The sequence below is a fragment of the Drosophila pseudoobscura genome, chromosome X (assembly GCF_009870125.1).
Source record: "Drosophila pseudoobscura strain MV-25-SWS-2005 chromosome X, UCI_Dpse_MV25, whole genome shotgun sequence".
In the NCBI taxonomy this organism is placed as follows: domain Eukaryota; kingdom Metazoa; phylum Arthropoda; class Insecta; order Diptera; family Drosophilidae; genus Drosophila; species Drosophila pseudoobscura.
The window spans coordinates 46,616,041-46,629,708 of record NC_046683.1 but is presented as its reverse complement, the minus strand read 5'-3'; the positions used below and the strand labels follow the sequence as shown (position 1 = coordinate 46,629,708).

Below are 13,668 nucleotides of genomic sequence, written 5' to 3'. Positions count from 1 at the left end.
TTTGCGCATTTGAAATTTTAAAGTGTAAAAAACTGGCAAAGAGAGAGCAATAGGAGATGAGAGCGAGAGAGAGAGCGAAAGCGAACCCAAAGCAGACGCCGCATGGAGAGCAAAAAAAGTGTAAAACGCCGACAAATTTATGAAAATCAAACACGCCTTTCTGTTTTCGTTTATTTTCATTTTTTTTTTGTATCAAAAACGTTTAAAAGTTCCACAAAAAATCAAAATTATACAAATATTAATGCTCAAAGAAAATCAAAAAAGTCTACCAAGAATTATGAACAAAACAAAATTTCATTCATACAAAAATTGGCGACACAGTTCTTTTGGTAAGGTTTTCTTGCGGAATTATCGAAATTGGCACAAATCGTTGAAACCATTGGCTGAAATATGTTTTGTGAAATTGTTTAAACAAATCCAGAGCCCGATGTCCTTTTCATCTTGTGTTTTGTTTAAATTCAAAGTCCTTTTTGTGTGCGTGTGCGAGATTTTAAGGCATTTGTATGTGTGCGTGCATGAGAGCTTCTGGCCTGAGGCATGTTTGTGCATGTGTGTGTATGTGTGTTTCTATTGACGGCAGAGACTTTTTCAAAGATGGCCGCCAGAGGCGGTGTGTGTCGCTGAGTTTCAGAAGGGGGTGGCAGCGGCTGTTGCTCTTTTATGGCAAAATAAAACTTTGCAAATGAAATTATTCCATATATCCCTGAAATAACAGTATCAGATCCAAAAGATACTATTTTCAAAAGATATTACAGCAGTTCCCTTTCTTTCCACAATCAATTTCGACGAATTGATCGAAATATCTAAAATATAAATATCTGAAAAAAATATTATTTAGATTATCTTGAATGTTTCCATTTCGATAATTAAACTTTAGATATTCCTTAAATAGAGAACATTCTTTTCTTTTACGGGTACTCAATCTTGAGTAATGGACCGCATAATAATTGTACATTAGATATCTTACACATGTATCTTTTATGAGTGAGTTTAGTTCAATTCATTCCAGTTTAGATTGCGAGCAGAACCATTTCCAACAAGTATTTCATTGGAAAAAAATATATTTTTAGCCAACATTAATGGATGGCCAATGGATTACCTTATATTTACTTGCTTCTTATATAGGACAACTCTTAGAGAACTTTAGTGCTATACGAAATAGATAGATTATTAATCACGAGTTCCTTCTTTCAAAATATAAATTTAGAGTAAATCCTTTTTGATGACTACATAGATCCATCGAGTTTCTGATAAAGTTTTGGCTCCCGCAAATATTGGCAATTTCCAGTTAACCCCATATCCATTTAGATCTTTCCAATTAGTAGAAAAAACTATATACAATATTTGGCCAATTTTACGGACGCCATTTTAGGGGCTCATGGCTGGAGAAAAAACAAAAAACTAGAACCACCCCTCGTGAGGCAAGTAGATCGCTGGCAAAGGCCGGACAGCACACAGCCTGTCTGTCTGACTCACTGATTGACCATGCCACGCCACGCACTAGAGCAACCCTTAAGAAAGATACGTACCACCACCACCACCACCATCGCAGCCGAAACAGAACCATAACCAGAACCAGAACGTGGAGTGGAGTGGAATGGTCAAGCGGAATAATTTTGATGGGAAACAACAATAACAATAACGTGGTGGTTGGCAGGGGGCACGAGAGGGTGGGTTCGACTGCGGAGAGACGAGACCTTGTGCTGGTCAGTGAAGGCAAATCGACCAATGGCCAAGTGGTACGAGGTGGTATGCCAACAAAATGGCAAAGTTGAAGGAAAGTGATGATTTCCATACTATGCCCATACCATACCCTAAGTGCATAATAATGCTGCGAAAAACTATTTAAAATTCAGATGGACGTGGTGTGGCCGACTATGAATATTCAGATACCACTCTGCGGGGATTTGGATATGTTATTGGAACCCTTTAGAACTTCTTCATAGAGCCGCACTTCCAAGGGTCATTTAATCACAACGTCAACGATTAATGAAAATCAAAGATATCTCCATACAGTCATGTGTAAAATAATAAGGACACTGGGCTACGCTTTAGCAAAAGCTCTACAATTTTTGTACTCCATACTCATTTTTTCCGAGCCAAATTTGAGGTTGGGGTAAAATACAATTATTTATAAAGAAAGCAATATCTAAATTACCCTGATATAGGTGTCAAGTTTATGTTAATGCATCAATCAGTCATCTATTTTTTCCTTTGCAATTAAGGTTCGTTTCGTTGCATAAAAAGCAGTTTACTTTTCATTTCGTTAACGAAAATGTTTTCGTTTTGAAAACGAATAAATCTTGCGGAATGTGAAAATGGAAGCCCCAAAACTTTTGTGAATATGCCTTGCTGAATATTTTATAGTAGATTTGTTTTTATTTTTCTTAAAATTCGATGTTTTTAGATTCTGCTATCTGCTAGATATGATTCATTCTCATTGATTCAGCGTTTTTGCATTTCTCGTGTCTTCGAAACTGTGGATGTCACAGACATTTCGTCCTTTGTTACGACGGAAGGGGGCGGGGCGATGTTTTGCAATACACTTGTAACAGTGTGATATTACAGAAGTCTGGACATAAAATTTGGTTGCTCTAGCGTTAAAAGTCTCTGAGATCTAGGTGCTCAACGGGGCGGACTTACAGACAGAAAAACAGACAGGGCTTTATACTAGGCTGTGGATGCTGATCAGGAATATATATACTTTATGGATTTTACGCATATCCACTTTCACCACAACTTTAACATACCCCTATACACTTTTTGTGTACCGGGTATAAGAAATCCCATGTGGAATGGTAAAAATTTCATAGAGTGTTTCTCCCGCAACCGGAAACACCTCAACGAATAGCAAAAATATGCTGAGATTACCATTTAGATGTTCTAATAATAAATTGTATTTATTTAAATTATTTATTTGATGTCAGGAACCGCTTTCAAAGCCAAGAACGACATGAGATCTTAATAGTACTAGCTGCCAGGGCCATCGTCTGTGGAGTTATATAAAAGCATGTTATAAGGCTAGATCATTTACAATATTTACAGATACTTCCGCACCTCGAACGTCTATAGCTCAGTACTGTTTTTATATTTCGAACTAAAACAGGTGGCAACAGCGTTTAGAGGGCACTTACGTCCAACTCTGTAAGTCGAATCTCCATTAGTCGAACGATTTCTTAGGATTAGGTTCGACGTACGTATGGAATTCTTATTTTAAATTAGACATATAGATGTCTTGGTATATGTGTATTTGTTTCAATCAGATATTCTTTTTGTTATCTTTGAAGGGATTGCATATATTATTATATAGCTGATATTTGGGTTATTAGAGATTTTTTGTTTGATCTGGATAGTTGCAGAACATAGATTGAGGATGTGTTCAGTCGTCACTGGTGTGTGACTGGCAGATCGGGCAGTTTCCAGATAGTGTCTGGATCAGAGTCTGGTAAACTTTTCTTGGTCAAGTCGCTTTGTTTAGTGCTGTGTTTAATGGGATATGGTAATATTTGTATGCCAAGTACTGTATTTAATAAGCTTTTTGTGTTTTCGGTTAGTCGATGTTTGAAAAGGAAGCCTAAAGCATAGATCTGTAATTCTTGACTAGGATCAACCCAGAAAGAAAACTGTTACGTTGAGAGAGTGACCAAATTATAGGCTAAATTATTCTGCAAATCCAAATCTCCACCTTCCCTGGACTCTGAGTGCAAAGGTGTTGAAATATTGCAAAAATCTAATCGAATATTTAGCCATTCCTCCATTCCCTTGTGTTTTTGAATCAATCTTTAAATAGAAGGAATATTTTACGACACTTTTCAGCAATTAAGACCGAATGCCCCAGCCTCAGCCCCATCCCCATCCCCAGTACAATGGCCGTGCGTACACCTGAACTTTTGACACGAAGTGCTGTCCAACATTCCCAGACCACCAATCCAATCTCTGTTTACCTCACACCAGTGGAGCCGATCAAATGAAAAGCATGGAAATGCATTTTCCATGTTAGCTGCTATTCAAATTGCTTAATTGCGTATTAAATATGCAGAAAAGTAGGCAAAAAGAGCGGAAAATATGCGGGCAGAGAGGGGGCTGGGGGTTGGAGGCTAAGAGGGTAGGCGGATAGGCGGATAGGGGGATAGGGGGATAGGAGGAGGGTTGGGATAAGGAAGTCCATGCCTTGACCAAATTGCTGCGGCAACGGCAAGTGTGGAAATATTTTGTATCAACAGACATTATCCCGCGCTTGACAGTTTCTACTGTCATCCGCTTCCACCTGCAACCCCCAGCCCAGCCCAGCCCAGCCCCGCCCCGCCCGTCCCGGCCTGCCCCATGAAAGTGACAACTGACTTGCCACACACACACACACACACACACACACACATACACTCCCCTCCCCCCAAATTGTCCTTTGCATCTCCATATCCCATTTACGTAACAGTCCGAAAAGGTTGAAAGTCGAAGTCGGCAGAGGCGATGAGCCGCAGCAAGTGTGTGTAGGCTCCATCCGAATTCGGATGGATTTTCCTCCTTTTTTTCGTCCTGATTTTCTGCTCTTTGGTTGGTTTAATTGACGAGTACTCTGTGGGATGTGTCAAGCCTAGTGGAGAGGCAGAAAAGCAGGGGTAGAGCCATGGAATATCGTTAATAGAATTTCCATTTGTGTCCATTAGTCCTGGGTAATGCTTTCCCTGCGAGTGATAGCTGCAAATGTGGAATACATATATGGACGCCGGGAAAAATTATCAAATATGACAGCTGATGGATGAAAATGAATTAAATTAAAACACAAATGAGTCCAGAAGAGGCTTTCCAAAGGATAAAAGATGATCATCTTTAATTTGCACAAATTTCTTCAAACCTTTCTGGAATAATTCCAATTCGGTGGGAATTTATCAATAAAACCCCAATGCATTTCATATTCTATGATTTAAATTAATATGTGAAGCATTTAAAACCCTATAACATTCTGCCGGTCAGGAAAAACAATCACCAAACTATATTCTTCATTCTCTAAATTCGAAAATCAGTAGTAAACCAACATCGATGTCTTTATTATCCAACCATTGCATTGTTTCAATAGGAAACTCACTTTGGATATTCTTTAAATCAAGAAAAGTACTTTCCTCAACTTTCGATTGGACTACAGTGAGTAGTCCAGCAGCAATCTAATTAGAGCCCATCAATAAAGATAAACTTTGGCCAAAACTTAGCCAAAACAAAAAGGTAAACAACAGTCTTATTTCGTGCAAATCAATTAGAAAATTTCCCCAAAAAGTTGCACGTTAAATGTTAAATGTTGAAACGCTGAATCGGAGATCCATCAACCATCCTTTCCCACACGGACCCAGAACCAGAACCAGAACCAGACCAGAACCCGATAGAGGCCCACCACTTCCTGGCATTACAAATGGCTGAGACTTGGCTGGCTGTCAGTTTGGGTTTCAGTTCGTGTTCTGTTCTGTTCTGTTCTGTTCAGTTCTGTTCAGTTCTCTGTGCTGTGACTTTTTAACCTAATGAATAATAAATTGGGCCAATTGTCACGCAAAACAAAACAATGCCGCGGAATGGATGGATAAGGGTTTTCTTATGCCCAGAGACGATGCGATGTCAGGTCTGTGAAGTTGCCATTTCCAAAATGTAGACACATTCTCCATTCCTTCGCTCGCTCTTCGAGCTGTTTGCTCTTTTGCTCCTTTGCTGTTTTGCTCCTTTGCTGTTTTTGTTTATTTCGGTGGCAGTGTCGCCTTCAATAGATGTTGGCATTTGTTACAAAACTTGCAATCACCTGGGGAAATCGTGGCAGGCAGGCATCTTGCAACGATTAGCACTTGCCCCCACGCCCCCACGCCCACATACCCACATATACTCCCATTCAGTGCTTCCAGTTTTTGGTGGGCGCCGGCGCCCACTTGCATTTGTTCTGCCACATCCACGAGTCAGAAAGTAATTAGCATATTGAAATGTAGCGTAGGCTTCCTCCAGTACATCCTCATCAATAATGCACCACGAAAACTTGATGCATTTCTGTTGCGGATTTTAAGGTTGCTGTTGCAGCTATTTCTGCATTTACACTTCTTTGCAACAGCAGCATGCTTCCCTTGCCCGTGCCCGTGCCCGCTCCCGTGCTCGTCCCCGTGTCGCTCTAAATATTTAATCGGGAAAAATCTTTAGGCCGCGAAAGGGGTTGGCATGGACGTCCGTTCGATTCTGCTCGTACTATGGCCTCCTCCTAAAAGCGTGTCAACAGCCTGTCAATCACAATTTGCCAAATAAAATGTAAGTGTCAGCCTATGGAAATTTAGTTTGCAAATGTGCTGATTGTGTTTTAGTTGCGGTTGTTCCAGAGTAATTGACGTGCGGTGTGGTTTAAGGGTTTTAATGTCCGCAGTATCCTCTTAGGATTACCCATCTTTCACTTGCATTTCTTGAATATTTTCGCTAAAGTAAATCACAAACATCACACTATTTCCCCGCTTCATATTCGTACAAATTTACCTGGTATTCCCAATCCTATTTCCATTTCCTGTTTTCGGTTTAAACAATATAAACATCTGATTTTTGTATATTTGTGTGGCTATCGACTGGATTCCATTTACCATAAGAAGTACATGAAGATAATTCTACCAAGGAATGTACTGATCCCTTATTCGTAGGTACTTTTATATCCTTGCAATCAGTGCCAATCAGTGTGAGTCCCCAATCCCGAAAGCATTCAATGCAAGTCCAGAGATAGACTTCTACCTCCTCATCGCATTCACGTGTACATATCTCGGTCAAAGCCATACACTTAATCAAATTTAAACCATTTAAACAATTAAAAACTTATGCAAATATCCCCAAATAAAATTTGGGGGCGTTGCAACTAAACAAAAAAAAAATAAGAATGAACTAAAAATAAAATGTCAAATCTCGACATAATTTACGCCTGCGCCGTGGAGGAAAATATTTCCTGCGGGCGACATCGGTAAATGCCGGAACGCTGATTGGTCGCCTGATGGCAAAAGGCCGAGCAGATGTCGGTGCCGAGGCCGAAGCCGTGTCGGTTGCAGTAACAAGTATTCGCCGCATAGGCGCAGGATAAAGGATAAAGGATAAGGGCCGCCGAGAACCGAGGGATGCTGCTTCCGTGTGGCTTTCGTGCGCTTCGGGCCAGGACTTCGTTGCAGCCAAAACTTTGGTTCGTGCGGCGTGGCACTGTTGGCCAGGATCAGAAGGTTACCACGTGACAAAAGGTACAACGGTCTTGCAGTTCCAGTGCGGCTCTCACACCGTACAGACATGTTTGTCTGCCACAAAGTACCATCCATTCCAAGTTGTGCATTTTTTTGTGTGAATTCAATTGTGAAAGTATAAGCCGGACACTTATCTATTTTTGATTGTTGCTCAGAAAGCCCTTATAATTAACCAGTTGGCTTTCGAGCAATTATCAAAGCCAAATAAGTGATCCCAACAACATTTTAGTGTGAAATACTTGACTCAAAGGTAAGTGAAAATAGTTTTCTTATTTATTTATTTAAGCACTTGTCCTTTCTGGGTTTCGGTTCATTTTCATAGTGTTTATACCCATAAACTCCCTTAGAATTAAATTGAAATCTCCACATAAAAGTAAAGTCCCAGCTTCTGCAAACCGTTTCTCCCAATCTCATGCAATTTTGTGGGTTCATTGTGCCCCCAACAACTTCCTATTGCTGTAGCCCACCCGCATTAACGACATCCAAAGACTTCCCTCTTGCAATTAGTCATCCAAACAAACGTCGTTGAACTTTGGGCAAATACTCGTAGGCGAGAAAAACAACAAGAGTAAACTGCAAAAAAAAAACAAACAATTGACGAACAAATGCTCTGCGCCACAAAAAGTACAAATCGAAACGACGCGACCTTCACATTGAATGCGCGCCCAAGTTTTGCCTGAAGCGGGTGTCAGTGCACCTGAAACTCGTTTCTGGTGGAGCCAGCCCCACTTTGGTTGGGGCTTGGTTTGTTATTATATTATATTTGAACGAGTATATTTGGTATCGCCTGTCGACAGCAGACAATGGCCAGTGCTATACGTTTATGTTTTATGGCCAATTTGTTTTATGAATTAGCATTTAGTGCGAAACTACAGAACTACTCGTAATCGTATTCGTATTCGTATTCGTATTCGTACTCGTACAAGCTGTAGCGATCATTGAACTTCGATGGGATGGGAAACTGAAACCGACCGAAATATCTGGTTTGGTTTCGGGCTAAAGAACCAAAGTCAAGAGACCAATTAATATTCAAGCGTATTGAAGTGGTCTACTGAACTGATTTGAGATCTTCGATTATGAATTATTTATGGTCGGTCCACACGATTTGTCATTCTGTAGTACCTCAACTTTCAGTTTCAGTTTCGGTTTCAATTCCTGCTTCTTGTTTTCAATTCCTTATTGTCACTCCATAATTATTATACGAGTATGTATGTGTTTAGCTGAATGCTGCACTTCCACGTTCCACCGTCATATGTAAATGTATTTATAAATAGAGGTGTTTATGGATAGATGGCCTCCTCTCGTGTCGCCAATTGCATTGGGATTGCAAGCCACGTTTGCCTTAGTTTTAAGGGCAATGTTAATGCCAAAGCTTTCGACATTACATTGATTGCACCGACATTGAATTTCAATTATTATTTGGTCTCATTATTATTCATATATGTACCTATAGCGCAGACAACGGCGTCTGCATTTGCATACTACCGATGATTAGACCAAGTCCAATTGTTGATTGAAATATGACGTTAAAGGCTATTTACAATGTGGGAACTTAATTATGCCCAATGCTTGCAATGTCAAAGCTATTACGGATCCAGAATTTAAAGGTTTTTAGAGTACTCAATTGACAAGTTCCTCCATTGAGGCAATTTTCATATTTGTACTTATTGCAAGGTCTTGAATCACATATGTCCTGAGCCCCGAATAGTTATACATAGATTTCAATCTTTATGCCATTATATTTGCCCCGAGAGTGGAAAGAATATGAAGAGATTGGATCTAAGCATATTTCACATTTAAGTTAAATGTTTTTATATTTATTTTAAATATATTTTCTACAATTTAAATATAATATATTTACTTTATTAAATTAGATTAAATGTTAAAAAGACTTTTTAATACATTTAACTATTTAAATCAAAGCGAATACTTTTGAATTTTACTATGTTTGCATTTAATTTAAATAAGGGCGTGTTTCCTTTTACTAAAATTTATCTTATTAACAACGCATTTAGAATAAATTGCATAATTTATATGTTTTATGTAGAATATGTATTTGTTATATAGAAGAGTTGAAGTAATTTTATAAATCGTACCAATATAATGTCGAGAGAATTTGAAGAAGCTCTGACAATTAAAATGATTGCTATAAAAATAGTAACATTGTTCACTTCCAGTACGGAATAGACCCAAACTCTGATTGGATTGGTTTAGAAATATAATGCCAATAATTCTCAAAAATAATAAATATATTAGCCCGCGTATAACCAGCTATTTGCTCTCCTTCTCTGAGTAATGCACGTTCCCAGAAAAATAAATCATTCGCCAATCGTCTCAATATCACTATTAGTACGTGTTGTTAATTACGTAAATATAGTACGAAAATAAGGATAATGGGGCAATAAACTTTGATGCAACAATTCAGCATAAATACTATATTGTCGCACCCATTGTTGTACGCCCCATTCAATGTCATGAACTTCATTGGGTCGTAAAACGCAAAACATACAAAACATTGTTTTCAGCTTTTGTTGACGTTTCGGTATCGGCTTCGGTTTCGGTTTCGCTTTCGTTCTTTTTTTGTTGTTGTTTTTTTGGCAGCCAGCTCCTTAATTGAAATGCCAAAACGTGTGCACATGACACCCACGCACCCAGTGCACCGGCCGCCAGAAGAAAAAGCTCAAAGCTTGAGGCAACAGGTGCTCCACAGACTTCCGTTTGTTATCACAACGAGAGAGACAGACAGAGACAGGCAGAGGGAGAGCGAGCGAGGCAAAGCTCTCCAGCTAATCCGCATAGAACAGCGGCAGAAAAACAATCAAGTCGGTGGAACAGAGACGACGCCTAGACACCACCTATATATAAATTAATTGGCGCACAGAATTTCAGTGACAGTTCCGTTGAATAGTTTCGTTCCGCAACAGCAGCCGCTTTAACGGGGTTTTCGGTTTTCGGTCCTTAGAACAGAACTCTAGTTTTCATATCAAGAAAATGTTTCCACTCTTATCCATATGCGTTTTGGTGTTGACTCTGGGCTGTGGACAGGCGCAAATTGCTTGTGAGTTAATCAAAGTCAAAGTGCATGCACTATACATGTACCTTAGAAGAATCCATAATTAATAAATTCGAATTCTCAAAACATCCTCATAGTCACCAGCCAGCCCTGTACAGTGCGAAATCCAAAGATTGTTGGCGGCAGTGAGGCGGAACGCAACGAAATGCCGTTTATGGTCAGTCTGATGCGTCGGGGTGGTCACTTTTGTGGCGGAACAATCATATCCGAGCGGTGGATCCTCACGGCCGGGCACTGCATCTGCAATGGATTGCAAAAGTTCATGAAGCCGGCACAAATTCAGGGAGTTGTGGGTCTGCACAGCATCAGGGAGTATCTTAATGGCATCGGCAATGGCCCGGATGCACTGAGGGTGGACTTCAAAAACATTGTGCCGCACCCGCAATACGATTGCAACAATGTTCAGCATGATATTGGTAGATATTCATATCCATATATCCGTAGTTACCTTCTGAAACAGTTGTATGGCATGGCGTTCTTTCCATCTAGCCCTGCTAGAACTTGTGCGACCCATCAGCTTTACCGCTCACGTGCAACCGAGCTGTGTGGGCACGGACAAGGGGCAGCGCAGCTTGGAGGAGGAGTACGGCACCGTCTCCGGCTGGGGTTGGACCCATGAAGACCAGGCGGAGGGCGATCGGGCGGATGTCCTGCGCAAGGCAACTGTCAAAATATGGAATAACGAGGCTTGTGAGCGCTCCTATCGCGCCCTCGGCAAGAGCAACACCATTGGGGAAACACAGCTGTGCGCCGGCTACGAGAACGGTCAAATTGATTCGTGTTGGGTGAGTATGATCCTGGCTGATAGAGCACAAATGTTATGGATTTTTTCCCCACTTTTACTATCGCAGGCTGATTCCGGCGGCCCTTTGATGTCCAAGGAGCACCACTTGGTCGGTGTGGTATCAACGGGCATCGGCTGTGCACGTCCTGGCCTCCCAGGCATCTACACGCGCGTCAGCAAATATGTGCCATGGATGCAGAATGTGATAGCAGGCAGGAATTAACACCTGGCGCGAAGAGTAATACAATGCTGTGATTCAAGTGTGATATTAGTTTTACAATGTGATATGATTTTGTTAATAAATTAAACCATTACAAAAATTATTATTATTCCCACATAATGCTACAGTATAGTGGAGGCCTTAAGCTCGTCCGGGCTATTACGTATTACAGTCGAATTTCTCTATTACGAACTCCCATACAACGATGATTTCTATATAGTGAATTTATTTCAGGAACACTGCGAATATTTCTTTACTACGATTTTTTTCTATGCCCCTAACTCGAATCTCTCTTTCGATCTCCTTGCAACGAATTTTATTTTCGAAAAATTTTTATTGTGGTTTCCTACCAAAACAATAGTAAAAATGTGTTTGGGGAACTCCCGAACTATAAATGTGACGGTAAAAATCGATAAACATAATGTCACAGCTAGTTATGCTTGCATTAGCTCTCAGTTTGAGGTAGCTTTCAGGTAGAGGTGATAGCAAGCGAAATGTCGAAGCGTAGGAGAGAGAACGCAAAAGAATTCGCTGTATGACTGGGAAACTTTGGGAGTTTGAGGCAAGTGTAGAATGGTTGGATAAATTTTAAAAAAATAATTACTTCCCTTAAAAGCCTTAAGCATTTTGTTGAGATAGAAATTACAAAAACAATTTCTTTTTACGAATTCTACATAACGAATTTGGGTTTGTATCCTTGAGATTTGCTATATGGAAGTTCGACTGTATGATACCCGGTACTCAAAGAGCTTGGGATATATGTTTGTATTAGTTTTGGATGTGGATGTGTATAACACCCAGAACGAAGCGTTTCCGACCCAACCAAGCATATATATTTTTCAGCAGCATCAGTGGCCGAGTGTTTGCCCCTCCGTCTTTTTGTCCGTCCGTCCCTATTGTTAATCGCCTATATCTCAGAGACTATTAGAGCTAGAGAAGGGAAATTTTATATCAAGACTTCGGTGTTATCACACTGTTACAAGTTTGTTTAAAAATTTCGGCCTTCCACCTTCACAAAGAACGGAAATCTGTGGCATTCGCAATTTTTTAAGATACGAATGACGTTGAGTCATTGAATATGATATAATCTGGCAGAAAGCTGAAACTAAATTAGATCGGTGCATTATTGTAGGCACAAGAAACCAATGAAATTGCAGTGGCGCTACCCCTTCCATTCGCTTTCTCGCTACCCCTCTATCTCTCTCACACACTCTTCGTCGTTTTGTGTCCGTCTCCTGGCAGAGGGGAGCGAGATAGCAACACAGCTGGTGTTGGGGTGAGAAGTGAAAGAGAAAAAGACAGATGTAGCGGAATAAAAAGCTGTGGAGGAACAATGAAAGCTTATAAAATATTCTAAAATTCTAACGAGGAGGAACGTTGTGAGTTGCTGCGGACACCGCAACTCTAAAGTTATACCCGATACTAAATCAGTATATCTCTCCTCCGGCAGACGCCGCTAATATTAAACGACACGACAAAGAGTGCGTGCGAGAGAGACAGAAAATCAGTCTGAGCGTGACGTCACGCGCTGCGTAGCCACTGCAAATTGATTTGTTTCCTTTGGCTATAAAAATGATCTGATCTGATCCAGATTCAGCGATCTGATAGATATGGTCATTATCTATGATTCTGCGTTTTTAGTTTTCTCGAATCTGCAATATTGTGGATGCAACAGATTTTCGTCCTTTGTGGGGGCGGATGGGGGTGGGGCGAAATTCTGAGATATACGTTTTATAGTGACATCTTAAAGGAGTGTGTGCACCAAATTTGGTTACTCTAGCCTTAATAGTCTCTGAGATTTATGAATATCCCCAGATCTGCATCCTTTGCGGGGGCGGAAGGGGGTGTGGCGAAATTTTGAAACAAACTCGTCTCGGTCCGATATATTAGGAGTGTGGATACCAAATTTGGTTGATCTAGCTTTTATAGTCTCTGAGATCTAGGCGCTAATGTTTTACTCTAAGCAAAGCCGCCTATGCTACGTGTGTGTTAGAGAGAGACAGGGCGAGAAAAAATGAAATTGTTTTCTTGATGCTGGCTATAATAGTAATACGATCCAATTCAGATTCTGCAGTCTAAAAGATATGGTCATTCTCTACGATTCTGCGTTTTTGGTTTTCTTGTATCTTTAAAATTGTGGATGCCACAGATTTTCGCCCTTTGTGGGGGCGGAAGTGGGCGGGGCAAAGTTTTGAAATATTTTTGGAGCAGTGACATATCACAGAAGTCTGGATCCAAAACATCGTTGCTCTAGCTCTTATAGTCTTTGAGCATTAGGCGCTGAAGGGGACGGACAGACGGACAGACGGACAGACGGACGGACGGACAGACGGACAGACGGACAGACAGACATGGCTCAATCGAC

General features: G+C 40.5%; 1 protein-coding gene across 1 annotated transcript; it reads left to right on the top strand.

The window, feature by feature from the left end:
• The first annotated feature begins 9,674 nt into the window (after positions 1 to 9,674).
• On the top strand, positions 9,675 to 11,502 carry LOC4813657 (transmembrane protease serine 9). Its single transcript, XM_001353450.4, has 4 exons — positions 9,675 to 10,284; positions 10,377 to 10,715; positions 10,789 to 11,084; positions 11,151 to 11,502. Exons 1-4 carry the CDS (start codon positions 10,218 to 10,220, stop codon positions 11,304 to 11,306), a joined length of 858 nt encoding a protein of 285 aa, XP_001353486.3. The 5' UTR covers positions 9,675 to 10,217; the 3' UTR covers positions 11,307 to 11,502.
• Positions 11,503 to 13,668: the final 2,166 nt, after the last annotated feature.